General features: G+C 48.2%; 2 protein-coding genes across 5 annotated transcripts in view; one reads left to right on the forward strand and one right to left on the reverse strand.

The window, feature by feature from the left end:
• The window catches only part of EMID1 (EMI domain containing 1), a 62,402-nt gene extending 57,435 nt beyond the window's left edge, over nt 1-4,967 (forward strand). For both annotated transcript variants that reach the window (XM_020996471.2, XM_020996470.2), the window contains exon 16: nt 2,662-4,967. In XM_020996471.2, coding sequence (XP_020852130.1) covers nt 2,662-2,801 — 140 coding nt within the window. In that variant the 3' untranslated portion in view covers nt 2,802-4,967. The remainder of the gene's footprint in view (nt 1-2,661) is intronic.
• Nucleotides 4,942-20,996, reverse strand: RHBDD3 (rhomboid domain containing 3). Of its 3 annotated transcripts, none has more exons than XM_078154401.1 (6): nt 20,974-20,996; nt 19,258-19,508; nt 6,515-6,892; nt 5,872-6,034; nt 5,479-5,748; nt 4,942-5,395 (listed from the first exon to the last, which is right to left on the reverse strand). In XM_078154401.1, exons 2-6 carry the CDS (start codon nt 19,415-19,417, stop codon nt 5,191-5,193), a joined length of 1,176 nt encoding a protein of 391 aa, XP_078010527.1. In that variant the 5' UTR covers nt 19,418-19,508; nt 20,974-20,996; the 3' UTR covers nt 4,942-5,190. The 3 variants fall into 3 exon arrangements, with proteins under 3 accessions (XP_078010527.1, XP_020852134.1, XP_020852133.1); XM_020996475.2 differs by lacking the exon at nt 20,974-20,996 and adding an exon at nt 20,426-20,552; XM_020996474.2 differs by lacking the exon at nt 20,974-20,996 and adding an exon at nt 20,426-20,552 and having other exon boundaries at nt 19,258-19,511.
• Between the last annotated feature and the right edge of the window lie 4,598 nt (nt 20,997-25,594).

Below are 25,594 nucleotides of genomic sequence, written 5' to 3' on the forward strand. Positions count from 1 at the left end.
TGCATTGTCCTTGAAAGGCAGATAAACTTCCCACAGGGGAGATATGAAGAATTCTCCCTGAAGAGTTTAAATTCTTGTCTCATGGAGGGAATCTGGTTGCCCAGCCTGGGACCTCCAAGCTAGGCTCCTGCCCCTCCCAGGTGACTGAGCCCACTCCCTGCCCCCCTCAGATCCCTGAGACCTGAGAGGAAGCCTCACCAGAGAGAGAGAGCACGGGTCATCCTGAGTCATATGGACAAACCCTTGTTTGTCCTTCCTACCCTTAGCCCCAGTCTTAAGAGACTTTTATTTTCAGCAAGTATGACCTCCCTGGGTGTGATGCCTGTCATGCAGGCTTTTCCTTTACATTGATCTCCAATTAGACAATAAACAGGGGCTGGTACATCCCCAGCAGTCAGGGGAGTGATCTGGGGACAGGAGGCCTTCCCTGGCCCTGAAATTGAATGATTTTTCAAAATGCCTTCCTCACCACAGCCCCCCATGATGGCGAGTAGGTGAGGGTCTGGCAAATTCTTTTCTGGGCTACCCAAGAGGAAGGAGCCCTAAGGCTTCTGGGATTGGATGGGAAGGCCTAGTTTTCTGTGTCCTTGGCTGTCTGCTGGGGATTTTGAGGGGTCTTCTGCTGTCTGACTCCAGAGCTATCTTTATTAGGCCAGTGGGTCACAGACTCCTGCTCCTTTGACGTTCCCTGTTCTAAGGCCCCTCTCATCCCTGACATTCCCTGTTCTAAGACCACTCTCAGCTCTGACATTTTAGGCAATAAAGGCCTTCCCAGACCTGACATTCTCTGTTCTAAGACCACTCTCAGCTCTGACATTTTAGGCTATAAAGGCCCTTCCCAGACCTGATGTTCTTTGTTCTAAGGGCCCTCCCAGCTCTGACATTCCCTGTTCTAAGCTCCCTCAGAGCCCTGACATTCCCTGTTCTAAGCTCCCTCCCATCCCTGACATTCCCTGTTCTAAGACCCCTCTCAGCTCTGACATTTTAGGCTATAAAGGCCCTTCCCAGACCTGATGTTCTCTGTTCTAAGATCTCTCCCAGCCCTGACATTCCCTGTTCTAAGAGCCCTTTCTATGTAAGCAGTAAGGGCATTATTTTTCCCCTTTTACAAGGGGGAAACTGAGGCTGAGATGTCAAAGTGGGATGAACTTGATCCTAGGATCAGAGGTTTCTCACTGGAAAGGATGTGCCAAGTCCAGCCCCTCATTTTACAGAGGCCCAGAGAGGTGAAGTCCCTTGCCAAGATCACACAGCTAGTCAGCAGCAGCTCTCCTGACACGCAGCTTTCTCTCACTCCCTGTGGGGCCCCAGAGCGTGAGTCTTCTCCCCACTGCTTAGTAAAGATGCCTCGGGAGCTCGCCGACAGGTGGCCCTCTCAGCCAGCCCCAGCAACCCCTGGCCTGCGTCCCTCTGGCAGCACAGAAGGAATCGGCCACCTCCCCAGCTCTGCATCCATCTCCAAGCGCAGGCTGGGCCGAGAGGTGCCTCATCCGTTCGCTATCAGCAGGCCTCTCCTCCATGAATCAGCCTGAGCACAGTTAGCACTGAGCATAATGAGCCGCTGGCTCCAGAAGGCCCCTCAGAGGGGACACATGCAGTACACGAGTCTGGACTTATTTGACAGGTGAGTCAACTGAGTCTGGTCCCGAACGGACGTGTTGACACAGCACCGGCCACCTAGGGGGCCCAGGCCTGCTATGAGGGCCTAGCACAGACCTGGATACGTAGAAGGTACTCCAAATAGACAAGGACCCTCAGAGTTCACCTAGTCACAGAATCTCAGACCTAAAAAACAAACCTCAAAGGCCACCGGTCCTCCAACTTGTGCCCAGATAGGAATCCCCTCCAATACCATCCTAGACAAGTGATGTCATCCAACTTTTGCTTGAAGACCTCTGGTGATGGGGAGCTCACTACCTTGCGAGGCATCCCATTTAGTTCATTAGGAAGGTTTTCCTGACCTCAAGCCGAATCTACCTCCTTACGCTGGTCCTGGTTCTACTCTCTTGGACCAGACAGAAAAGTCTGCAAACACTTGAAGGCTGCTTCTACATCTTCTCTTCCCTAGCCCAATCACCCCCAGCTCTTCCAACGGCTCCATCCTGGTCATTCAGACAAGTGCCTGGGAGAGGGAACTGTCCAAACTCCTTCTGTCTTCAAGGAGGAATGTGATGTCCAGAAAGTAATGTGCCCAGAGGCAGAGGAGGCTCACTTACAGCCTTGATTTTCCCAGCCATAAAATGGGGATAACATTTGTTCTGCCTTCGCCCTTAAGAGGTAGAGGAAAAGAGAAATGGAAATAGAAACTAGTAATAGCGAGAAAAGGGGGACCCGGGCCCTTCTAACTCAGTGAGTCCTGGGAGAATGCGTTTGGAATCTCCTACAGATGAGTTTACCAACAGTGGGGCTTTGAGATCTTCAGATAACCATCAAAGGCTCCAATTGTTCATTCAGCAGGCTCTGAGCGTTCTCCCTGCTGGCCTCTGGCCTCGAACCTGCCAGAGGTCAGCTCAGCAGCCCCCCCCCAGGGCTCTCTCCTCCGGTATCTCCTCTGGCTCTCCCACATAGCACCCAGAAGAGGGACCCGCTGGGAGACCCTCCCTGATAACGGCCCTGGGATCGGGCTGGAGTAACCCTGTTTCTCTTGCCTTCCTCTGGCAGAACCGGACCTTGGCTCCGGAACAGGGCCCCCCAACACTGGAGCCTCTGGCTTTCCTCGGGGCAAGCGGGCAGGAGGACCAGCCACTTACCGGATCGTCTCCCGTCTACTGGCCCAGGGCAGTGAGGACCAGAAGGACTGAGCCTGGTCTGCTTGGGTGCCAAGCGGAGCTCGGGATGGAACCCCTTCCCACCTTGGACTCCTTCCAGGCTCTCATCCCACACCCTGGTCCCCAGGGATGAGCTATTTATTGGAGTGAACGAGCACCGTGCCCAGGAATGCAGATAGCCACCTGTCCACCCTAAGTGGTAGCCGGGAGACTGTACCCGAACCATCTCCTCCGGCCGTCGGAAGGTGGGAGGGCCCGGCTCAGAGCTGGGGGGCTGGCCTCTCCCCTCCCATATCCTCTGCCTAGCAGGACTGCCGGGGCCACTAAGAGAGGCTCGGCCTGGGCCCTGGGCACAGGGCCTGTGGGGAAGGGGGGGTCCAAACCCAGCCGTCACCAGCTTGTCCCCTCTGGGCCTCAGGTCCACATCTGGACTGGGAGGGGGTCTCAAGAGCTGGAAAGGACCTTTCTGGAGCAGATCTACACCATGTCCCCTCATTTCATCTAGCCTTCCCCACTCTCCCTCTTCACTTTACAGGGGAAGAATCTGAGGCCCAGAAGTCAGGGGAACACAGGGTCATAGCTTTGAAGTTAGGACCCTTACAGGCTATCTAGTCTAACCATCCTCTAGAACAGGGAAGTGACCAGTCCAGGGTCACCCAGGCGCCAAATCCAACGTTCCTTCCCCCACTCTGAGCTACTTCTGGGGGTTGAGGGGGACCCAGGATTATCGTGGGGAACAGGTGTAGACATGCCCAAGCAGCGCCGGGTGGCACCCTCCCTTAAGCCCAGGGGTGGCCTCTGAGGTTGGCTGCCCTGGCCCAGGAAGCCCCGCAGTGAGCCTGCTGGTCTCCCCCCCCCAGCTATCTCCCCACCTGCCAGCATCTCCCCCCCACAGCTAGCAGGGAGCTGCCTTCAGAACAGGGCTTGGTAGCCGACCACGCAGCAGAGCTGGAAAGGCCCTTGGAGTCTGCCCGCCCCCCGTTTATGCAGGCTAAGGCTGAGCACTGTGCCCAAAGGCACCCAGCCTTCTGGGCCTGCTTCTCCTCCCCCCAAAGGCGGTGCTGACCCCCACATGGTACTTGCGGTGCTATATCCCCCCCCAAAACTGTAAGGTCAAGTACCAGCTACCCTTTGACAGAAAGGGAAGGGCAGGGCAAGGGGCCTGTGTCTGACCTAAGTTTCCTCCCCCGAGATCAGGGAGCCCCAGGCTCCCCGACATTGCAGCCTGTTTCTTCACGTGTTACCCCATGTAGTCCCTGGGGTGCAGGGGCCAACAGGGGGAGAGAGGGGTGGCCTTCGTGTTTTATACGGCAGGTAGATGCTCATGGCCGTTATGAGCTGGGGTCCCGGCAATAAAGGTCCCTCCCCCTCCGTCTGGTTCTCCTGGGGTGGACGGGGTGAGGGACAGGTTGCTGCTGGCAGGGGGCACATGCCGTAGCTTGGGGGTGGAGGGACGGAGCAGACTGGGACCCCGGGCTCCTGGCTTCTACCCCCATTGCCAGCACTGACCCCGAACCCCCTTTCTGGAAAGAGCTTCCTGATGATGGAGGCTGTCTCAAAGCGGTGCGATGGCCTGCCTTGGTGTGCGCCAGGGGGAGCCCCACTTGGTCTGGCTGGGGTGACCTCTGAGGTCCCAGGGAAGCAAGGACTAGAGCAGCCCCTGGCATCCCTCCCTTCCGCGGCAGTTACCCAGAGGCCCGCATGCCTGGATGGGTTTTCTGCTTTTGGCTCAGGTTTCTTTCTGGCCTTGGACCCTGACTCCTAGGCCTTGTTCCGCCTCGTTCTCCTGGCCTTGGCCCCCAGGGGGTCTGTCTTGTTCCCACCACCCAGCCTGGCAGATTGTTCCTGACCAACTTTATCTGGTTCCTCCTTAACTGATGGGATGCCATGGAAAAAGGCCAGACTTGGCATCAGAGGACCTGGGTTCAAATCCAGGCTCTGCTACTTTCTGTCTGTGGGTTCATGGGTGAAGGACACAGGCTCCCAGTATCCTCTGAGGTCCCTGCACCTCTAAGTCTGTGGTCCATCTCCAGAGCCATAACTAAGGTGCGCACAATGAGACTTTGCCCCAGGGTGCTGAAATCTATGCCACAAGCGCTCGGGGACTTGGGGTCCCAGATGTCTACAGCTGAAAGGGTGCCCGCTCACCCACTTCCAGAAACCAAGCATCTACTTCTCTTTAAAGATGAAATGAATTTATTCGGCAGGGGGATGTTTGTGTGTATGTGTGTGTGTGTGTGTGTGTGTGTGTGTGTGTGTGTGTGTGCATGTGTGTGTGTGTGTGTGCGCGCGCCCCCGTGCACGTTGCTGGGAGCTGATCGGATGGCCTCTGAGAGTAGCCTGCGCCCGGACACACCCCCCCATACACACACAGGCTGCCCCTGCTGTTCCCACTCCAGTGCAGCCATCAGAGGAACGCTCCTTAAGGCCTGGCAGGCTCCTGTTTCTGGGCAGGTGGAAGGGGGACCTCCCTGGAAGGCTCACTTCTGCCCGCCAGGGTCACCTGGGCTGCATCTCCCACCTGCCCCTCAACCAGAAGCGAGACGGCCCCTTCCACGCGCCCTGTGGCTGCGAGCGCCACCACCGCCTGCTCCATGGAGAATCCCATGCGCTCCAGCTGCTGCAGCCTGTGTGGAGGAAGGGTTGATGTCAGTTCCCAGGACTCTGCTCCATGCCCACGCTCCTGCCGCCGCGGCCCACCCCGCCTCACCTTAGGGAAGAGACAGCCGACTTGGACAACCTCAGCTCCTCCGTAGCCCGCAAGCGCTCGTCCTGAAGGGAGGCATGGATGGCGGCCTGCAGCAGCTCCTCGTTCACAGTGTCGCCCTGGCTCCAGAGCGGGGTCTCCAGAGGGAGGCTGGGGGCATCCCACGACGGGGCCCCTTCAAACAAGGAGGGCCCAGCCCCCAGGCCAGGAGACAGGGGGGCTGGGGCCCAGAGTCCTGGCACCAAACTCCCAAGAGGTCCAGGACCTGGATGTCTGGAGAAGCAGGAGCCAGTCACGGTAGGAGGCTTGGCCTCTGCCCTGAGCCCTCCAAGAACCCCCCCAGGGAACCAAACCATTTCTGTTCCCCCCACCCGGCTCCCCAGGCCAGGGGCTCACCTCAGCCCAGCAGGGTGGACTACGGGCAGCTCCAGCGGGCTGCCTGGGGCTGGGATGAAACACAGCAAGCAGCCCCCCTCCAGTGCCCTGCAGACACCAGCCTTCTGCAGGGCCTGGAGCCGGCACTCGGAGAGCTCCAGCCGGCGGAAGACCCCAGTAGAGTCTGCGTCAGCCCCCAGCAGGGAGGCCAGTTAAGGGAAAAACGTGCCAGGAGGCCCTGCAGCCCCTCATTTTCCCACCTCTGCACCTCTGCCTGCCTGCTGGGCCTCCCTGCCCAGAACCACCACCTGCCCACTAGACTCTCCCCCCTCCACTGGTACGTGGGTCCAGAAGAGCTGGTCAGATGGGCCAAGTGGCTGGACCTACCCCCTCCCCCTCCAGGCTTCCCCGCCCCCTGAAGTTCTGGCCCTAATCCTTCTTCCCCTTCATCTATCATGCCCCCCCCCCTTACTCCCAGTGTTCTCATCTCCAGGCTAAATGATGCTGGTGCCCCCAGTGATGCCTCGAGGTTCCGGGCCACCTCGGGACATTCCCCGGCCAGTCCTCCCTAAACTCTGGCACTCAGCCCGGGCCCCAGGTTCCAGGCACGTTCCAACCAGCGCAGAGGCTGGCCGGCCCAGCCCCGATGCCCACCAAAAGATACAGGCCAGGCCCGTGAGGAGGCCGCACAGCTGAAGCAGGAAGGGGGGCTCAGAGCTCACAAGGTGCATGAGGGCCAGCAGCAGCAGAGGCGGGACCACCCCCCCGGGCAGCCTGGTCCGGCTCCGGTGCTGGGCCGCCAGCAGAGCCAGGTGGACGGGCGCGTAGCCGCAGCCCCTGCTCCCTGCCCCGGGCACCCCGAGGCTGGCCAGAAGCAGGTAGAGCAGCCCGGTGGCCAGGGCGCCCAGGGCCGAGGCGTGGACGTAGCGCACGGTGCCCAGGTGGCTCTCCTGATACCAGCCCAGGGTGGGGAAGAGAAGCAGGCTCAGCAGCAGGGCCGGGAGGGCCGTGTGGCCCAGCGGGAAGGTCAGCAGCCGGTACACTGACAGGACAGGAGACAGAGAGTTCGTGAGAAGAGCCCCCGCCAGCCCTCCCCCAGCAGCCCAGGGCGACAGCTCCCCATTGATCAGCAGCACTCAGGAAGCTCTTACTGTGTGCCAGGCACACGCCCCTTCTCAAAAGGCTTACAGTCTGTGGGGAGGAGGCGGCGTGCTCACACATAGGTACATTCAGTCAATCGGCAGCTCTCAGGAAGCACCTACTGCGTGCCGGGCAGTGGCCAAGGGCTGCGCAGAGCAAAGATTTTTAAAATGGAACAGAAGCGCACAGTCTGCTGGAAGGCGTCAACGTGCCCACATACGGGGTGTTAAAAACGCACCGTCAGCAGCACTTCTTTATTAAGTGCCAGTCCCGGGGCTCGGTGTCGGAGCTCCACACCAAAATAAATTATCATCGCTGGCATATATGACGTTGGGTTTTACAAGTAGGATCTCATTTGATCCTGGCAACTCTGGCGGGTCGGGGCTATTATTATCCCCTTTCCATTGTACAACTGAGGAAACTAAGGCAGATAGCGGTGAAGTCAATTGCCCAGGGTCTAAGGCAGGATTTGAACTCGGGTCTTCCGGATTGTTGGCCCAGAGCTCCACCACCTTGCTGCCTAAACAATCCTTGCTCTCAAAGAGCCGACGTTTGAAGAGGACAATGGCTACACATAGCTACAAATAGATGTAGAATAAGTACATGGTAATTAAACACAGGGGCCGCCAGATGGCGCCATAGTGCATGGAACACCCGGCCAGGAGTCGGGGAGACTCATCTTCCTGGGTTCAAATCTGGCCTCAGACACTCACTGGCTGTGTCACCCTGGGCAAGTCACTTCACCCCGTTTGCCTCAGTTTCCTCATCTGTCAAATGAGCTGGAGAAGGAATGGCCAACCGCTCTAGTATCTCTGCCAAGAAAACCCCAAATAGGATTATGAAGAGTTGGAACTGATGGAAAATGACTGAACGCCAACAATTAAAATACAGAAATAGTCTGGGGAGGGGGAGGGCCCCAGCAACTGAGAGGGATCGGGCTTCCTCCAGAAAGTGGCGCTCGAGCTGCCTCCTGAAGGAAGAGAGGGAGTGCCTGATGTAGGGGACAGCCAACGCAGAGGCCTGGAGGTGGGAGATAGAGGGCCGTGTGCACGAAACAGAGAAAGGTCCATGGAGCTGGACAGTGAGCCGTGGGAAGGGGAGATCCAGACGCTGGGCGGGGCCCCTGGAGTTTACTGAGGGCCAAGGGGATGGGGGACCATTCAGGAGAATCTCTCTGGCAGCCCGGGAAGGAAGGACTTAAGGCCAGTAAACGGTACAGGGGGAGATGAGGAGGCCTGAGCCAAGGTGGAGGCCCAAGGGGTCCAAGAGGAAGGACTCAAGTTCTGCACTGAGAGGGCACTTAAGTGAATGAATGAATAAACGAACAAATGAATGGATGAATGAATGAACAAAGGAACGAATAGGCCTGTTCAAGGACCCTCCTCCCCCCAAAAACTCAGCATTTCTTCTTCTTAGCCTTTATTAGATGCTGTGTTCAAAAACAAAAACACAAAATCACAGTCTCCAAACTGAAAGGGACCCCAGACATCCTCTCCGCTAGCCCTGAGAAGGCATTGCTTGAATACCCCCGGTGACAGGGAGCTCACCCCCTCTCCCAGCAGCTCACTCCTCTCATTGTTAGAGGGCTGGCTTGGTAGGTTGGAAGGAGAGCTGCCATCGCCTCCTGGCTGGGTGACCCTGGGCTAATCACCTCCCTCCCACAGGTGTAGACAACGTGTGTTTCCTTCCCAAAAATCTCTCCAAGGCAATGAAATCAAAGGTCACATCGCCTGCCTGCCTCAGTTTCCCCATCTGTAGAATGGGGACAATAATAGCACCTCCCTCCCGGGGTTACTGTGAGGATTGAATGAGATGATATTTGTAAGATGCCCAGCACATAGTAGGAGGTATATAAGTGTTAGCTATCATTATCATCAAATCATTAAGAAGTTGCCCCGCTCCAGGCCTCAGCCCCCCTCAGGTCAGGCAGAACAGGACTGAGCTCTGCTACTGGGAGAACCCCTCCAAGATGCGGGGACAGCCTGGCATGTCTCCCCTCAGGCTAAGCACTCCCAGTTCCTCCCACTGACCCTCCCATGGTACGATCTCCCAGGACCTCCGATATGGGCCTGGGAGAACCCGGAGCCCCCCAGCCTGGGATGGAGAAGCAAGGCCCGGCTTTGCTGCGGTGACTCAGCCAGGCTGTGGCAGAAACAGACCACCTGAGCCCGGGGCCTCCAACTCTCCATCCCCTCCTTCCTCCTGAGGCCCTTTGCCTCCTCTGATAGCCGTCCTCTAGCCAAAATTACAGGAGCAGACTGAGAGCTGGGGGGCTCTCGGAAGGCCCCGTGAGAGGTGACCCCCTGCCTGAGCTGCTGACCCCTGGCATCCCCTCAGTCCAGGGCCATCCCCATCAACCGTAATGGGGGGGGAGATGTCCCGGGGAGGCTGATATCACTCTTCCCACCGTAATCCGTCCTCCACTCAACCTTCCAGGTCACCTTCCTTAAGCCAGGCCACACTCCAGGCCTTTGTACCAGTGGGGCTCCATGCCTGGAATGCCCTCCCTCCTCAAACTCACCTCCTAGCTTCCCTGGCCCTTAAGCCTCAGCTCAAATAACCCCTTCTACCACCCCAATTCCCACCCCCACACCCCCACAGTTACCTTTCATCTACTCTGTATAAATCTTGTCCATACCTAGTTATTTACATTAGATTAGACTGTAAGCTCCTGGAGGGCAGGGTCTATTTTTGTCTTTCTTTGTATCCCTGGCACTTAGTAGGATAACAGGCATATAGTAAGTTGAACAAACTGACTTTAATTGACTGACAAAGTGAAAGTACGTCTCTCCTTTCTATTAACAACTGGAAGAATGTACTCTGTAGAGGACTTTCTTTGGGAGTCAGCTGGCAAGTGTCTATTGTGTCAAAACAATGTATTAGTAGGTTAAAAAAGTAAAATAAAATATATACTTTAAACAATAATTTGTGTCTTTACAGTGCTACATCACATATTGACAAAATGCACCTGAAGGAACAAAATTAATAAATATAAGAAAAGCAATGAAATAGAAAAAACATTTGCCTCAAATGTCTCAGAGAAGAATTTGATGTCTAAGACATATAGACAACTAACAAAAAATACGTTAAGACCACGAGCCATTCCCTAATAGATAAATAATCAAAGGATATGAATGGTTCTCAAAAGAAGAAACGGAAACTAGTAACAATCATAGGAAAAAATGTTCCAAATTACTTATAATAAGAGAAATGCACATTTTTTTGAAACCAGAAAAATGGCAAAGATCACCAAAGATGGGAGTCGTCAATGCTGGAGGTGTGGAGGAGTGACAGGGCCACTGGTGCACTGTTGGTGGAACTGTGAATTAGTACAACCACTCTGGAGAAGAAGTTGGAACTACGCAAATAAAGTGGCGAAAACATTCATGTCCTTAACCTAGAGATAACACTTCTGGGTCTACACCCCAAAGAAACCATTTACAAAAAGGGATTCATATACACCAAGATATTTGTAGCCACACTTTCTTGGAGTAGCCAAGAATTGGAAACAGAAGTAGATGTCCCACAACAGGGAAACGGCTAAACAAATTGTGGTACATGAATGAAATGGGCAGCTAGGTGGCGCCATAGTGCATAGAAGGCTGGGCCCGCGGTCAGGAAGTCTCACCTTCCTGAGTTCAAATCTGGCCTCAGACACTTACTAGCTGTGTGACCCTGGCCAAGTCACTTAACCTTGTCTGCCTCAGTTTCCTCATCTATAAAATGAGCTGGAGAAGGAAATGGAAAACTCCTCCAGTATCTTTGCCAAGATAACCCCAAACGGGTTCATAGAGAGTCAGACATGACTGAAAAACACATGAATATGATGCAATATTACTGGGCTGTCAGCAATGATGAGCAGAATGAACACGGAAAATCACTTGAAGGTGCACATGATCTGATGCAAAGTGAAGTAAATAGAGCCAAGACAACAACATACATAATGGAAAGAATGACCACTCACAAAACAAAAGAATGTTGAAAATGACCCAGAAGAGGACCCCAGCCCCCACTGCTCTGCAGCCAGGGGAGTGAGAGTGTGGACTGCTATGTATACTGTCAGATCCGTCCAATGTGAGATCAGGCTTGCTGGTGGTTTTTTCTCTTCATCTTTTCTTTTCTTCCTTTCTTTCTTTCTTTCTTTCTTTCTTTCTTTCTTTCTTTCTTTCTTTCTTTCTTTCTTTTCTTTCTTTCTTCTTTCTTCTTTCTTTCTTTCCTTCTCTCTCTCTCTCTCTCTCTCTCTCTCTCTCTCTCTCTCTCTCTCTCTCTCTCTCTCTTCTTTCTTTCTTTCTTTTTTCCTTCCTTTCCATAATCTTTGTCATGGGATAGCTCTCTGGGAAGGGTCAAGGAAGAGATACAGGAGGAAATGCAAGCAATGTAATAACCCATGATATCAATTTTTTTTATTTTGAAGAGCTATGAGAAGACAGTCCCACCACAGTCCTTTGCAGAGGTAGAAGATACGAGGGTGTGAATGCACTGTCAGATTTTTTTGTGTCTTATGGATTGGTTTTCCTCTTTTTTTTTTCCATTTTTTGTTATATGGCATAGCTCTCTGAAAGAAGGGGGAAAATTTTGGAAATGTTAAAAAAAAAAAAGCTATCAACAAAAACCAGTATTTAAAAAGAAAATTACAAAGACCAAACTTGTAAATGCAGTTGAAAAACAGAAAGAGAAGCAGAAAACTGGGGGGGGGGGGAATCTTTGCAATGAGTTTCTCTGATAAAGGTCTCATTCCCAAGATATAGAAGGAACTGATCCAAATATAAAACTAAGAGCCATTCCTCATGGATAAAAGGTCAAAGGAAATACTAGGGGGGCAGCTAGGTGGTGCAGTGGATAGAGCACTGGCTCTGGATTCAGGAGGACCTCAGTTCAAATCCAGCCTCAGACACATAACACTTACTAGCTGTGTGACCTTGGGCAAGTCACTTAACCCCACTGCCTAGCTAAAAAAAAAGTAAACAAAGGAAATACTAGGCAGTTTCCAAAAGAAGAAATCCAAGCTATCAACAACCATACGAAAAATGCTCTGAATCACCAATACTCAGAAGAATGCAGATTAAAGCAACTTTTGGGGACCTACTTCAAACCTATCATTCTGGCAGAAACGGTAAAAGAGGAAAATGACAAAGGCTGGAGGGGCTGTGGGAAAACAGGTACGTTGCTGGTGGAGCTGTGAACTGGTCCAGCCATTCCGGAAAATAGTTTGGAACCATGCCCCCCAAAGTCATTACACGTGCCACTGCTAGGCCTCTCCTCAACAGCTGCCCTGACATCTGTCCTGCCATCGGACTTCAACGTCTCTGGAAGAGAGAGAGGGAGCCTGAGGACTGTGCGACTAACTTAAATCCAATTCACTGGCCAACCAACCTGGAATGCAATTCCTTCTCCGCTGACCTCCCTGGCTTCCTTGAAGTCCCAACCAGACTCCCATCTTTCACTTCCCCAGTGCCTCTTCACTCCAGTGCCTTTCCTCCAATTCTTTCCTATTTTTCCTGCATATTGCTTATTTTGTATAGATGTGTTTGCATGCGGCTTCCTCCATTAGCCTATAAGCTCACTGAGCGCAGCAAATGTCTCTTGTCTTTTTTTTTTAATCCCACTTAACACAGTGGCACACGGTAGGCACTTAATAAATGTCTACTGATTGTAAACTTGAAAAAGGGCAAGATAGACAGTTTCAGAGCAAACTGGGAAGACCTCTGTGAAATGATGCAGAGAGCAGAACTAGGACACTTTATCCAATGATAACAACATCATTATCATGAAAATCAAACTTGAAAGACGCTAGAGCTCTGATCACTGCAATGGGAAAACATGAGTCTCGGACTCCCAGCAGAGTTTTTTAAGCTGCGGGTTGTGACTCCATATGGGGTCACAAAAAATTTGGCAACGATAAACGGTTTCTGAACAAGCAATGACCAAAAATTAATGAAAAATCTAACTCGTGATGGCTCCAAGGTGTTTCTTGTCCCCGTTGCACCAGACGACTTCACTGCAGCCTTGGCTCTGAACACTGAGCATGCGGACTTTGCACTGCGCAGGGCCTCAGGCCACGCGACGCTAACGAAAGCTGCCCAAGTAGGAAAAGGGGTCAAGAGTGGAGAAGAATTTAAGAAGGCTGGTCTAGAGGACCCACCTCCTGCCAAAAAAAGACACAGTTCCGGACATCACTAACTTGGGAATTTGTTTGGCTAAACTACATACCTATGTCCTGGGGGATTTGTTTTTCAGGGTGTCATTTTTTCCTTTAATTTTCACAATTAGAAAAGAAGTAGTGAGAGGGACAGATTAATTTTGAAAATATTTGTTATTTGAAAAATAAAAGTAATAACCTTTTTTTAAAACAACAAACTTGACCCCAAAGAAGGACTGTGAGAATGTGTACTCCCCCAACTCTTTTGCAGAGATTGAGGTCTACAGGTATATAACATGGAATACATGGTCAGGCTGGCAATGTATTGATCAGTTTTGCTGAGGTTTTTTTTTTTTACCTTTTTTTCCTTAAAAAAAAATCCTTCATTATAAGGGATGATTCTTGGGAGGAAGGAAGAAAGGGATACAGGATGACATCTAATTAATATTTAAAAGAGAAAGAGAGAAAAGCTACTTAAAGATACAAAGTTGCCTTATATGCTTCCCCATCTACTTCCTTCTTAAACAGAGTAGAGGGAGCATGATTTAGCCTTCTCCATCATCATTAGCAAGAGATAGGAAGGCAGATCATTTCCTTAGAGACCAACTCACTTCAGCTTTGGACTGACTGGCTGGACTTTTGGCTTTGTTTTTTTTAAATAGCTTTTCTGGCTTTTCTCTGGTTGAGAGCAGTCATACCTCTCTGTGGTCAGTGTGATTGCTTCTAGTGGCCTCCCCCCAACCCACCCAATTTCCCAGTGTGTCTCCTCTAAGAGTTCATAGTCTGAGACACCAAATTACCAGGCTAGTAAAAACTGTATGTAAAGTAAAAGTCAAGAGGCCCTGAGTGAGGGCCAAGGGGTTTTTCCATAAGTAAAGTACATGAGTTTAGTAGATCTCATGACATACAGACACAGCATTGTATAATGAACCAGAACCCGAGTTCAAATTCTGTCTCTGCTATTTATTATCTAGATGACCTAGCTTCCTCCTCTTTAAACACGGGGATAGACTAAGTGTTCTCTGACATCTAGGGCTGGAGCCTGTGAAACTTTTTCTGCATCTCTGGCTCTTGGGCTTAATTTAACACATTCACATTTATCAACCTGAAAAAAGAGCATTAAACATAAAAGAAAAAAGGTGGTTTTTATTTATAATTTTATATTAGTTTATATTTATATTATGTAATAATGGCTTTTATTTATAATTTTTTTATTTTATATAATAGTTTTTATTTAGAATTTTATTTTATATTTTATATAATAATAGTTTTTATTTAGAACTTTATTTTATATAACATTGCATATTATTTTTACATTTTTTATTTTATTTATAAAAGCACGACTGTTTTTATCTGAACTCCACTGCATGTATGTGTGTGTGTATGTGTGTGTGTGTGTGTGTGTGTGTGTGTGTGTGTGTGTGTGTGTGTGTGTGTGTATAAAACTTGCTATGTATATTGTATCCACTTTTCTGTGTACGTTTCTTACATTCAACAGAATGTAAGCTTCTTGGATACAGCCTGTTCCCTTTTTGTCTTTAGATACCCAAAGTCTGCTTAGCACACAGGAGGCATTCATTTTTGTCAATGCAAAAAAAACCAAGGCCTAATCAATGAATGAAAGGAAAAAAAATTATATGAAATATGTAATTTCCAGAAGGAAGACAATGAAAATTACATGTTATACATTTAGTATTTAATTTTCTGTGTAATAGATAAAACAGCTAATCTGATTTAACAGGAAAGGAAAATCAAATTGTTCAGGTCAAAAATGAAAAAGGAGAAGTCACAATGGAAGAACAAAAGAAATTATTTGAAACTATTTTGCCCAATTATATGCTAGCAACACTGATAACTTACAGGAAATGGATGAATACATAACAAAACTGATAAAAGAAGAAATGAACGAAAACTTACAAAATTACAAGATACTCAGATTTTTAAAAAAAAGAAAAAAGATCCTATTAATAACCAACATTAGAAAAAAGAATTTGAACAAGCTGTAAATGAACTCCCAAAGCAAAAAAAAAAAAAAACCCTCAAGGACCTGATGTATTTATAAGTGAATTCTACCAGATATTCAAAGAACAACTGATTCCAATATACACAAACTGTTTGCAATGAAAAAAAAAAAGGTACCCTTCTAATCTCTTTCTATGATACAAATATAGTCTTGATACCTAAACCAGGGAGAAATGAACCTTGATGCAAAGAAATGTTAAATAAAATTTTAGCAAGTAGACTAAACAACATAGGAGAAATTTACCCTATGACAATGTTGGGTTTGTACCAGAATGCAGGGATGCTTTAACATAAAGAAGGCTATAAATATAATAAATAATGTTATTGATATAAATAATGAAAACCACTTTCTTATATCAGCCAAATGCTGAAAAAGCTTTTGATAAAATCCAGCATCTTTTTCTATTAAAAACTCTAGAAAGGGGGCAGCTAGGTGGTGTGATGGATAGAGCACCAGTCCTGGAGTCAGGAGGATCTGAGTTCATATCTGACCTCAGACACTTGACACTTACTAGCTGTGTGACCCTGAGCAAGTCACTTAACCCCAATTGGCTTGCCAAAAAACAAACAAACCAAAACACTCTAGAAAGCATAGGAATAAATTAGACTTTTCCTTAATATAGCAAATGATATCCGTCTAACACCCAGCAAAAAATCAATGTTAAGTATCTACTATGTGCCCAGCACTGTACTAAGTGCTAGGAATACAAAGAGAGGCAAAATTCAGTCCCTGCCCACAAGGAGCTTACAATCTGACCGGGGGGGAGATAATATGCAAACAAATCTATACCAGGCAAGCTACGTACAGGATAAACAGGAAATAATTAACAGAGGGAAGGCACTAGAATTAAGAGGGGCTGGGGAAGGCCTCCAGGAAAAGGCAGGATTTTAGTTGAGACTTAAAGGAAACAGGGAAGTCAGTTGATAAAGTCAATAAAAATGATATGCAATGGAGAAAGGTTAGAGACCTTCCCAATAAGATCGGGGGTAAAACAAGTGGGTCTGCTATTTCACATAGCACTAAAAATGCTAACCGTAGCAATAAGCCAAGAAAGGAAAATTGAGGGAATTAGCCTAGGCAAAGAAGAAATAAAATTATCTCTTTTTACAAATGATACCATAACTTAGAAAACCCTAAAAGGTTATTTAAAAAATTCAAACAATAAATTCAGCAACGCTTTAGGATGTTAAAAAAAAAAAAAGCTGATATAAATCATTAGCAATCCTATTTGTTACCAACAAAATCCAAAAGAAGGTAGCTAGGAAGAGAAATTCCTTTCAAAATAACTATAAAGGCTATAAAATATTTGGAAGTATATCTACAAAGATGCTCCCAGGAACTATAAGACTCCAAATATAAAACACTATTTACAGAAATACAGAGCTAAATAATTGGAGAAATATTCATTGCTCATGAGTAGGTCAAGCCAGTATAATAATAATGACAAAACAGCCTCAATTAATTTATTTATTCACTCTTATACCAATCAAACCACCAACGGGACATTCTGTAGGTCTACCAAAGTAATATCAACAGCCAGCATTTATACAGTGTCCGCTACGCCCCAAATACTGTGCTAAGGTCTTCACAAACCAAATCTCATTTGATCCTCACAAAAACCCAGAAGGAGGTGCTATTATTACCCCCTTTTTACAGGTGAGGAAACTGAGGGAAACAGAAATTAAGCAACTTGCCCACAGTCACAAAACTAGCGTCTAAGGCTGGATTTGATCTCAGGCCTTCCTGACTACTACCTAGCTAATACAATAATATAGCTACTAGAATAACAAAATTTATAAGGGGGAGTATGAGGTCAAGAATCTCAAGGGTAATAATGAAACAAAAAGTGGAAAAGAAGTGGGTCTATCAATACCAGACCTCATACTGTACTACAAAATGGTAATCATTAAAACAATGTGGCATTGGTAAAAAAATAAATTAAATTAAAAATAGGTCAATCAGTGGAATAAATTAGGTATACAACATAAAGAAATACACAAATACAGTAGCATAGTTTTTGATAAATCCAAGGGAAGGACTAACCTAATTTGACAAAAACTGCCAGGAAAGCTGGACGGCAGTCTGGTGGAAATGAGGTTTAGACCAACACCTGACACCACACAAGAAGATAAAGTCCCAATGGAGCTCACCTTCATAGTTACACACACAGTTGTACATAGTTGTTTGCATGCTGTCTCCCCCATTAGACTGTGAGCCCCTTGAGAGAAGGGACTTTTGTTTTGGTCTTTCCTTGTATTCTCAGTGTTTAACACAATGCCTGGTGGCATACGGTGACCAAAAATTGGATATAAAAAGGATATAAAAAGATCATTTTCAAAGGAAGAAATCCAAACTACCGACCAGATGAAAACTAATAATTAAAGAAATGCACATTGAAACAACTCTGAGGTTCCACCTCACATCCATCAGGTTGACAAAGATACGCCCCCCCCAAAAAAAGAAAAATAACAACTGTCGGAGGCACTAAGGGAAAAGAGAAACATCCATGCACTGTTGTTGAAGTTATGAGCTGGTCCAGCCATTCTGAAGAGCAATCTGGAGCCGTGTCCCAAAAGTTACTGAACTCTGCATAGCCTTTAACTCAGGTTTACCACTACTAGGTGTATATCCTAAGAGATCAAAGACAGAAGGAGAAAAGACCTCTTGGTCCTTTTATGGACAAAAGACAGACAGATAGATAGATAGATGAATAGATGGATGGATGGATGGATGGATGGATGGATGGATGGATGGATGGATAGATGGATGGATGGATGGATGGATGGATGGATGGATGGATGGATGGATGGATGGATGGATGGGCAGATGGATGGATGGATGGGCAGATGGATGGATGGATGGATGGATGGATGGATGGATGGATGGGCAGATGGATGGATGGATGGATGGATAGATGGATGGATGGACAGATGGATGGATGGACGGATAGATAGATGGATGGATGGATGGACAGACAGATGGATGGATGGACGGATGGGCAGACAGATGGATGAATGGATGGATAGATGGATGGATGGATGGATAGATGGGTGGACAGACAGATGGATGGATGGATGGATGGAAGGATGGAGAAATAGATGGATTGATAGATGGATAGATAGAGGGATGGATGGATGGATAGATAGATATAAGGATGATGGATGGATAGATAAAAGGTAGATATATAGATATGCATATACATTTGTACTAAGTACATATGTACTTAGTATATATAATGTACATTTATATATGTAAAATATATATATATAATATTTATATGGACAAAAATATTTATAACCATTCCTTTTAGTGGTTGCAAAGAACTGGGAACTGAAGGGGTGACCCCCTCTTGGGGAATGCCTAAACAAAAGGTGGTATATGAAGGTAGTGAACTATTACTGTGCCAAAAGCAATGGATGAAATGGACATTTTCAGAGGAAACTGGGAATCTATGAACTGACACAGAAAGAAGAAGAGAACAATTTATCCAATGACAACAACATTATAAAGAAAATCAGCTTTGGAAGACTTCAGAGCTCTGATCACTGCACTGATAAAGCATGAGTCTAGAGGACTGAAGATGAAACACACCATTCCTCTGGAGCTGGGGAGGTGATAAACTGAAAATCCAGAGACAGATATTCATTTGCAGACTTGGCAAAGGCTGGGATTTGTCTTGCTGGTCTATACATGCTTAGGATGAAGATTTTATTTCAGGGTGGTTTTTGTTGCTGTAGGTATTCAGGGTAGGGGAGGGCAGAACACATGCAAAAATAAATTTTAAAAAAATGTATATGTGCATGTTTCCCCCAGTGGAATGTAAGCTCCTTGAGGGCAAGCACTATGTTGTTTTTGACTTCATCTCCCCAGCACCTCGAGCAGGGCCTGGCACCAATGTTTGCTGAATTTGATTGAACACTACAGATGAGAAAACTGAGGACCAGAGACATCAACTGACTTTCTCAAGGTCCAAAACCAGTAAGTGACAGCACCAAGCCAGGTCTCTTTCCATTACTCTATACCCCCTACCCTTCTCTCCAAGGTAGGTCCAGGAACACTCAGCCAAAAGAACCTCCCCTCCCAACAGGGAAACCAAAGTTCTCACCCTGCCAATGTCCAAGCAGCAGGTCCAGGTCCAGGGCCAAGCTTGGGCCGGCCCCCAACACCCACAGACAGCAGAGCAGCAACAGCAGCAGGGAGGAGGCCAGGGGCAGCCCTCGGACCATCTGGATCATCGGAACCTGTCGTTCTCTGCTGGGGGCCATGGCTCCCAGGACTGGACTCTGGCTAGATGGAGGGAGGGCTGGCAAGGCTCCCTAGCTGGGCAGTTCAGGGCCAAGTAGGTGCCAGGGCTGGCTGCTAGGAGCAAAGAAAACAAAAACTCAGTCCCAGGAGAGATCGGCAGCACCACCACCCCTCCCCAGCCAAGCCCAAGTTTGCCTCAGTTTCCTCCTTTGTAAAAACGAGGTGATTATGAGATGGCTTACAAGATCCCTTCCCATTCTGGAACTACAGGTCCTGGATCATGGGATTGAGAACCAGAAAGGGCCTCAGAGGTCATCTGGCCCAACCCCCCTTCATTTTACAGAGAAGGAAACTGAGGTTCAAAGAGGTCACAGAATCACAGATTAACAAAGTCATCTAATCCCATCCACACTGGAAAGGAACCCCACTATAATACCCAGCAAACTGATGCTCCTCTTATTTAGGGGTTCAAAAGGAACCTGGGAGGTTATCTGTTCAGCCCCCCCATTTTACAGGGGAGGAGAGAGGAAGAGGAGACCCTTGGTGCCCCAGGGATCAGAGAGACCCACAATGTCAGGCATGAAGCACAGTGGGGAGGGGGCATCCTCAAGGGCCTTCTGGCCCCCATCTCCTTGGGAACAGGGGGTGTCCCTGCCCCAGGAATCCTAGGCTGAGATGAGAGGCCGGAGCTCCCCTCTCTCGGGGATGGGGAGGGGGGTGATGAGAAGCTGGCCCAGGAGGGAGAGGAGGGAAGCATAGGGACCCCCTGCAAGGGCAGAACCCCCAAACAGACTCCCACCCCAAAGCCGGGGCTGCATCAAATCCCTGGGGTCCAGGAGGGGCAGGAAGTATAGAGGCCTAATACAGGGGAGGGACCCCCCCCAAAACTGCCCTTCGGACGCCCCCTCCACGGGTAACCTCCGGCTCCAGCTCCGGGCACGGTCCACCCTCCCCACCAGGCTGCCCGCCGTGCCGGCCCAGGCGCTCCGGGCCCCCGCGCCCAGGACCCCCCACACACACACACACACCAGCCATCTTGCCATGCCGCCCGGGAGGGCCCGCCAGCCCCGCGGGGGGCGGAGGCGACGGGCTAGGGGCTCGCCAGGGAGCGTCTACAAAGGGCGGCGGCGGCCCAGCTCTTCAGGGAGTGTCTGCAAAGTGCAGGCCGGCAGAGAGGAGGCGGGGGAGGTGAGGGGAGGGAAGAGGGGAGAGGGGGGAGGGAGGGGGAAGGGAAGAAGGAGGGAAGAGAGGAAAAGGGGAAGAGAGGAGGGGAAGAAGGAGGGAAGAGAGGAAAAGGGGAAGAGAGGAGGGAAGGGGAGGGGAGGGGGGAAGGGAAGAGGGAGGGAAGAGAGGAAAAGGGGAAGAGAGGAGGAAGGGGGGAAAGAAGGGAGAGAGGGAAAGAATGGGGGGGGTAGAGGGAAGACCAGCAGGGCCCAGGGAGGAGGGGGAGAGGCTCCCTGAGAGGGAGGGGTCCTCGCAGGCGCAGCCCATCCCACCCCAGCGCACGTGGCCATGGTGAGCTCTGGACGTAGTGGGAGCCCCGAGCCAGTCCCAGCAAGCCCCAGCCCCCTGTGACCTTGGGCCTCCCGCCGGGCTCGGGGTCTCCTTGGTGACCCCTGGCTACTGCCTCTAGTAGGAGGAATGTTAATCCTAAGAGAAGACGGGAGCCAAAACAGAAAGCCTCCTCCTCCCCCTCCTCTTCCTCCTCCTCCTCCTCCTCTCCCTCCTCCTCCTCCTCCTCTCCCCCTCTTCTTCCTCTCCCCCTCCTCTTCCTCTCCCCCTCTTCTTCCTCTTCCTCCTTCTCTCCCCGCTTCTTCTTCCCCCTCCTCCTCCTCCTCCTTGATCCAGGAGTCCTAGGAAGCATTTCCCTCCTAATTTCCTTAAAACAAAAAGCCACCTTTGTACCTGGCCAAAATTCACTTAGCTCTCTTCCCCAGGAAACCTGTGAGCCACTCTTCCCATCCCTCCCCTGCCTCTTCTCAACCCTCCTCCAAGAAGCCTTCCTGGACCAGCCCAACCCAAAGTAAAATCACAGAGCCAGATATGGAAGCGGCACCGACTCTGGAAGACCTGGGTTCATATCCTACCTCTGAGGTTTACTACCTGAATGAATGAAAAAGCATTTAGTAAGCTTTGACTGTGTGCCAGGCCCTTTGATAAACATGCAAGCCATTTCACCTCAGTGGGCCTCAGTTTCCTCATCTGTGAAATTAAGGAGATTGTCCTGAGTGGCCTCTGGGGTTCCTTCCGGCTCCAGATCCATGTTCTCTTGGGCTGTGAGCCCTGTGGGAAGCTTGGTGAGCTCAAAGGCCCCAAATCATCATCTCCAATGATTTCGTTTTATTTACTAATTTAAGGCCCCAGAAGCCTGGCTCTCTTAAGCTGTAAACTCTCCCTGCCAGGGCCCCATGTTTTAAAGGGTACCAATGTTTATTTCTTCTCCTCCATTCAAAATCACAGAATGATTGAGCTGGAAAGAACTTTAGAGATGATTTCTAATGTTTAAAAAAAAAAAGAAAGGGCAGGACAATGTGACAGAAAAAACCAGGAGACCTGAGGTCAAGTCCTAAGCCTGACACTGATTGCCTCTGTGACCTTCCCTGAGTCAGTACTTCATCTGTAAAATGGGGATGATAATAATAGCTTACAGTACCAATCAAAACATCAAAGGGATGCTTTGTAAAATTTGATAAAAAATACTAACAATTCATCTGGAACAACAAAAGATCTAGAACATCGAGGAAAATGATGAAAAGCAGTGGGGACAAATTGTATGGAATAGCACCTCCCGACCTCAGACTATACTATAAAGCAGCAGTCATCAAAATGTCTACTATTGGTTAAAAAATAGATCAGCGGAACAGACTAAACAAGAGAATCAGAAATGATAGAACAAGAACGTTTGAGAAAGTGGAAAGCATAAATTACCTAGGAGAAAACTCCCATTTTGATTAAAAAAAAATCTACTGGGAAAACGAAAACAGTCTGGCAGAAATTAGGGTCAGACCAACAGCTTACAGCACATTACACAATGTTGTTCCTTGATGTTGTTTGTGTTTCGTTTTCAAAGAGGGCCAACAACATGCCAGGGTGACATCTTAACTTGTACGGGAATTGGATTTAAGTGAGGCAGAACTTCACAAAGTTTTCAGCCACACTCCCTCTTCCAAAGTCACTGAAGTCGAGGCAGGGCAAAGTCAAGATGACTGGCAACCTCGGCATCTTAACTGTCTGACCCAGCACCCTCATGGCCATTGGAACAAACTGTTCTCATCTGCCCATTCTGCCAGGGGACGTCTTCACGTGCTTGGGGTAGACACCCCCTAACTCACCAAAGGGTGAGTCCTCGACCTGGTCTACCCATCTCCTGAGACAGTTTTACCAGGGGGTGGCTGCTGGGCATGCTGGAGCCAGAGGTGAGAGTTGGGTGAAGGCGGAAAAGCATTTGGCAAGTCCATCAGAAATGTTATTTCTTCCCTAACACCCCATACAGCTGTACAGAACGTATTCCACAGTATATTCCAAATGAATACGTGACCTTAATATTACAGAGCATATTAAAAAATTAGAACAGAAACATCATATCCCTCTCACAGCTATGGGTAGATGTATTCTTAACCAATTAAGAGATAGAGGCAATTTTAAAAAGTAAAATAGATGACTTTGATTACTTGCAGTTGAAACACTTCTGCACAGACAAAAATAATGCACCTACAATAAGGGGAAGCGATGGAATGGGGAAAAAAATTGTTTCAAATTTCTCTGATAAGGGTTTAGTATCCAAGACAGATAAAGAGATAAACAATTTATGTGTGTGTGTGTGTGTGTGTGTGTTTGTCTGTGTTTGTATACCTATAGGTATACATATATATATATATATATATATGACTAATAGCCATTCTCCGATAGATAAGTGGTCAAAGGATATGAACAGTTCTTAAAAGAAGAATTACAAGATATTCACTACCCGAAAGAATAAGAATCAAGAATAAGAAAAATGCAAATCAAAACAACCCTGCAGTTTCACCTCACACCCTGTAACTTAGCAAAGATGACAAAAGATAGGAGTAGTCAACATTGGAGTGGTTGTGGGAAGATCGGCATACTGATGTATTATTGGTGGTGCTGTGACAATCTTTTTGGAAATCAATTTGGAATTATACAAATAAAACTACTTACTATAAAATAAAAAAGAAAAAAAACTACTGACTAAAATGTCCCTACCCTCTGACATAAAGATTTTATTACTGGGCTTTATGCCTCAAGGCATACCGCAGTGGTCACTGATAAGAAAGTCCCCATAAACACCAAAATATTTATAGCAGCACTTTTTGTCAGAGCAAAGGTTTGGATATAAAATAGATGCCCATCAACTGGGGAATGGCTAAAAAAGCCTATATGTAGTCTTGGAGAGTCTGGAGCACTAAAAGATTAGCTGACAAATGGGGAAACTGAGGCCCAGAGAGGGGAATAGACAAGCCCACAGTTACACAGAAGCAGAGCTGAGGCTGGTCCAAGTGTTGCTCTTGCCCACTACTCGGGGAGGTCACTCACCTGGTTGGGCCGGTTTTCCGGGGAACACAGTCATGCCAAGTAATCATTTGCTTTCTCTGTTTTTGCGGATCTTACCCACTGGCAGTTAGCTTTCTTCCAACTTTTACATACTTAAAATCCAGGGGAAAGTAGTCTCAGCCTTGGAGCAGACAATATGGCAAAAATCTAATTCCCAGCCCCTGGTTACTGGAAGTCTTTTTTTCATGGGATACTCATGACATTCCCTTTATAACTTTGTTATAACTTTTTTTTTTCCTGGGCTTCTAGAAAAGTATTGAATCTGCCTTTCTTCTTGGAGTCTTGGCTTGAGAGGCAGGAACACAGCCAGCCATTGCTGCCCCTGGCTAGCTGCTAATAAAGTCCCAAATCCCCTGGACCTCCAAAATTCACAACATTCTCCTTCATCCCAGGCGAGGTTATCTCCTCCCTTCCCACCCCCCCCCAAATCATTTCTTCCCAAATGTTTTGCTAGAATGAATCTCTGGGTCTGGAAATTGGGAAGGGACTTTAGAACATCAATCAGCACTTGATTAACACACTAATTAACTATTGAACTAAGAATACACAATGCAAAGGCAAAAATGAAAACAGGCCCCTTGCTCAGGGAACTTACATTCTGTGGAGAAGATACCACAATTTCACAGAGGAGCAAATACATGATTTAGAAAATAAATACAAAGTAGTTTTGTCAGTCAGTCGATAAGAATTTATTTATCAAGCACCTACTATGTTCCAGACACAGGTGATACAAGAAAAGGAAAACCATGGCCCTTTCTCTCAGGGAGTTCGTGTTTTAATGGAAGAAGCATCATTTAAATGGAAGGTGGTCTCGGACAGGAGGTTTTCAGCTTTTTTGTGCCACAGAATCCTCTGGCAGTCTGTGAAGCCTGTGCTCTGAATCATGTTTTTCCAAGCATAATATACATTGTATTACAAAGGAAACCTATTATACAATTATGCTAATTAAAAGTACAGTTATTAATTGAAAGTAAATTAAGAATTCCTCCCTTAGAAGAAAGGGGGGGGTGAGAGGGAGAAACAGGAAAGGTTTCCTGCAGAAAGTGAGCTCAGTGTGAAGGAAGCCAGGAAAGCTGGGCAGAGGTAATAAGGCAGAACACTCCAGGTGCGAAGTTAATAGATGGAGAGTCACCTGGAGGCAAGGTGAGGCAGGAAAGTCTTCCTGAAGCCAGGAACACTTGAACCCAGTTTATGAGGCAGCTAGGGATTCCAAGAGGAAGAAAGGAAGGAGAATATTCCCGTTACAATAATTAGCTGATTTCAAACGTAGGAAGCAAGAGAAGGGCCCCTAAAGTTGGTTTGATTCCCTCCTCTTGAGTTTCAAGAAGTTTGTTTCAGAAGACAAGTTCTTTGTTCAACCACAATTACTCCGAACCCCCAGTTTGGAAAGTATCTAATATCCCGGCAGAGGCTAGGTTTCCCTTGGCTCTTCAGGGGTTCAATAGAAATGCCAGACTTGCTTCAAACCTGTCCAACCCAGAGCCTCTGACTCTCTCCCTCCTAGTTCTGAGATGACTTCTTTCTTTAATTCACTAAGACACAGTGCCTTTGATTGAGGCATACAGGTGCTGTTCACACTCTCTGATTGTTTGTCTTTCTTTCCACCCTAGCCGAGCAAAGTGCCA

Source organism: Phascolarctos cinereus, unplaced genomic scaffold (genome assembly GCF_003287225.1).
Source record: "Phascolarctos cinereus isolate Bilbo 61053 unplaced genomic scaffold, phaCin_HiC Scaffold_4;HRSCAF=312, whole genome shotgun sequence".
Taxonomy (NCBI): Eukaryota; Metazoa; Chordata; class Mammalia; order Diprotodontia; family Phascolarctidae; genus Phascolarctos; species Phascolarctos cinereus.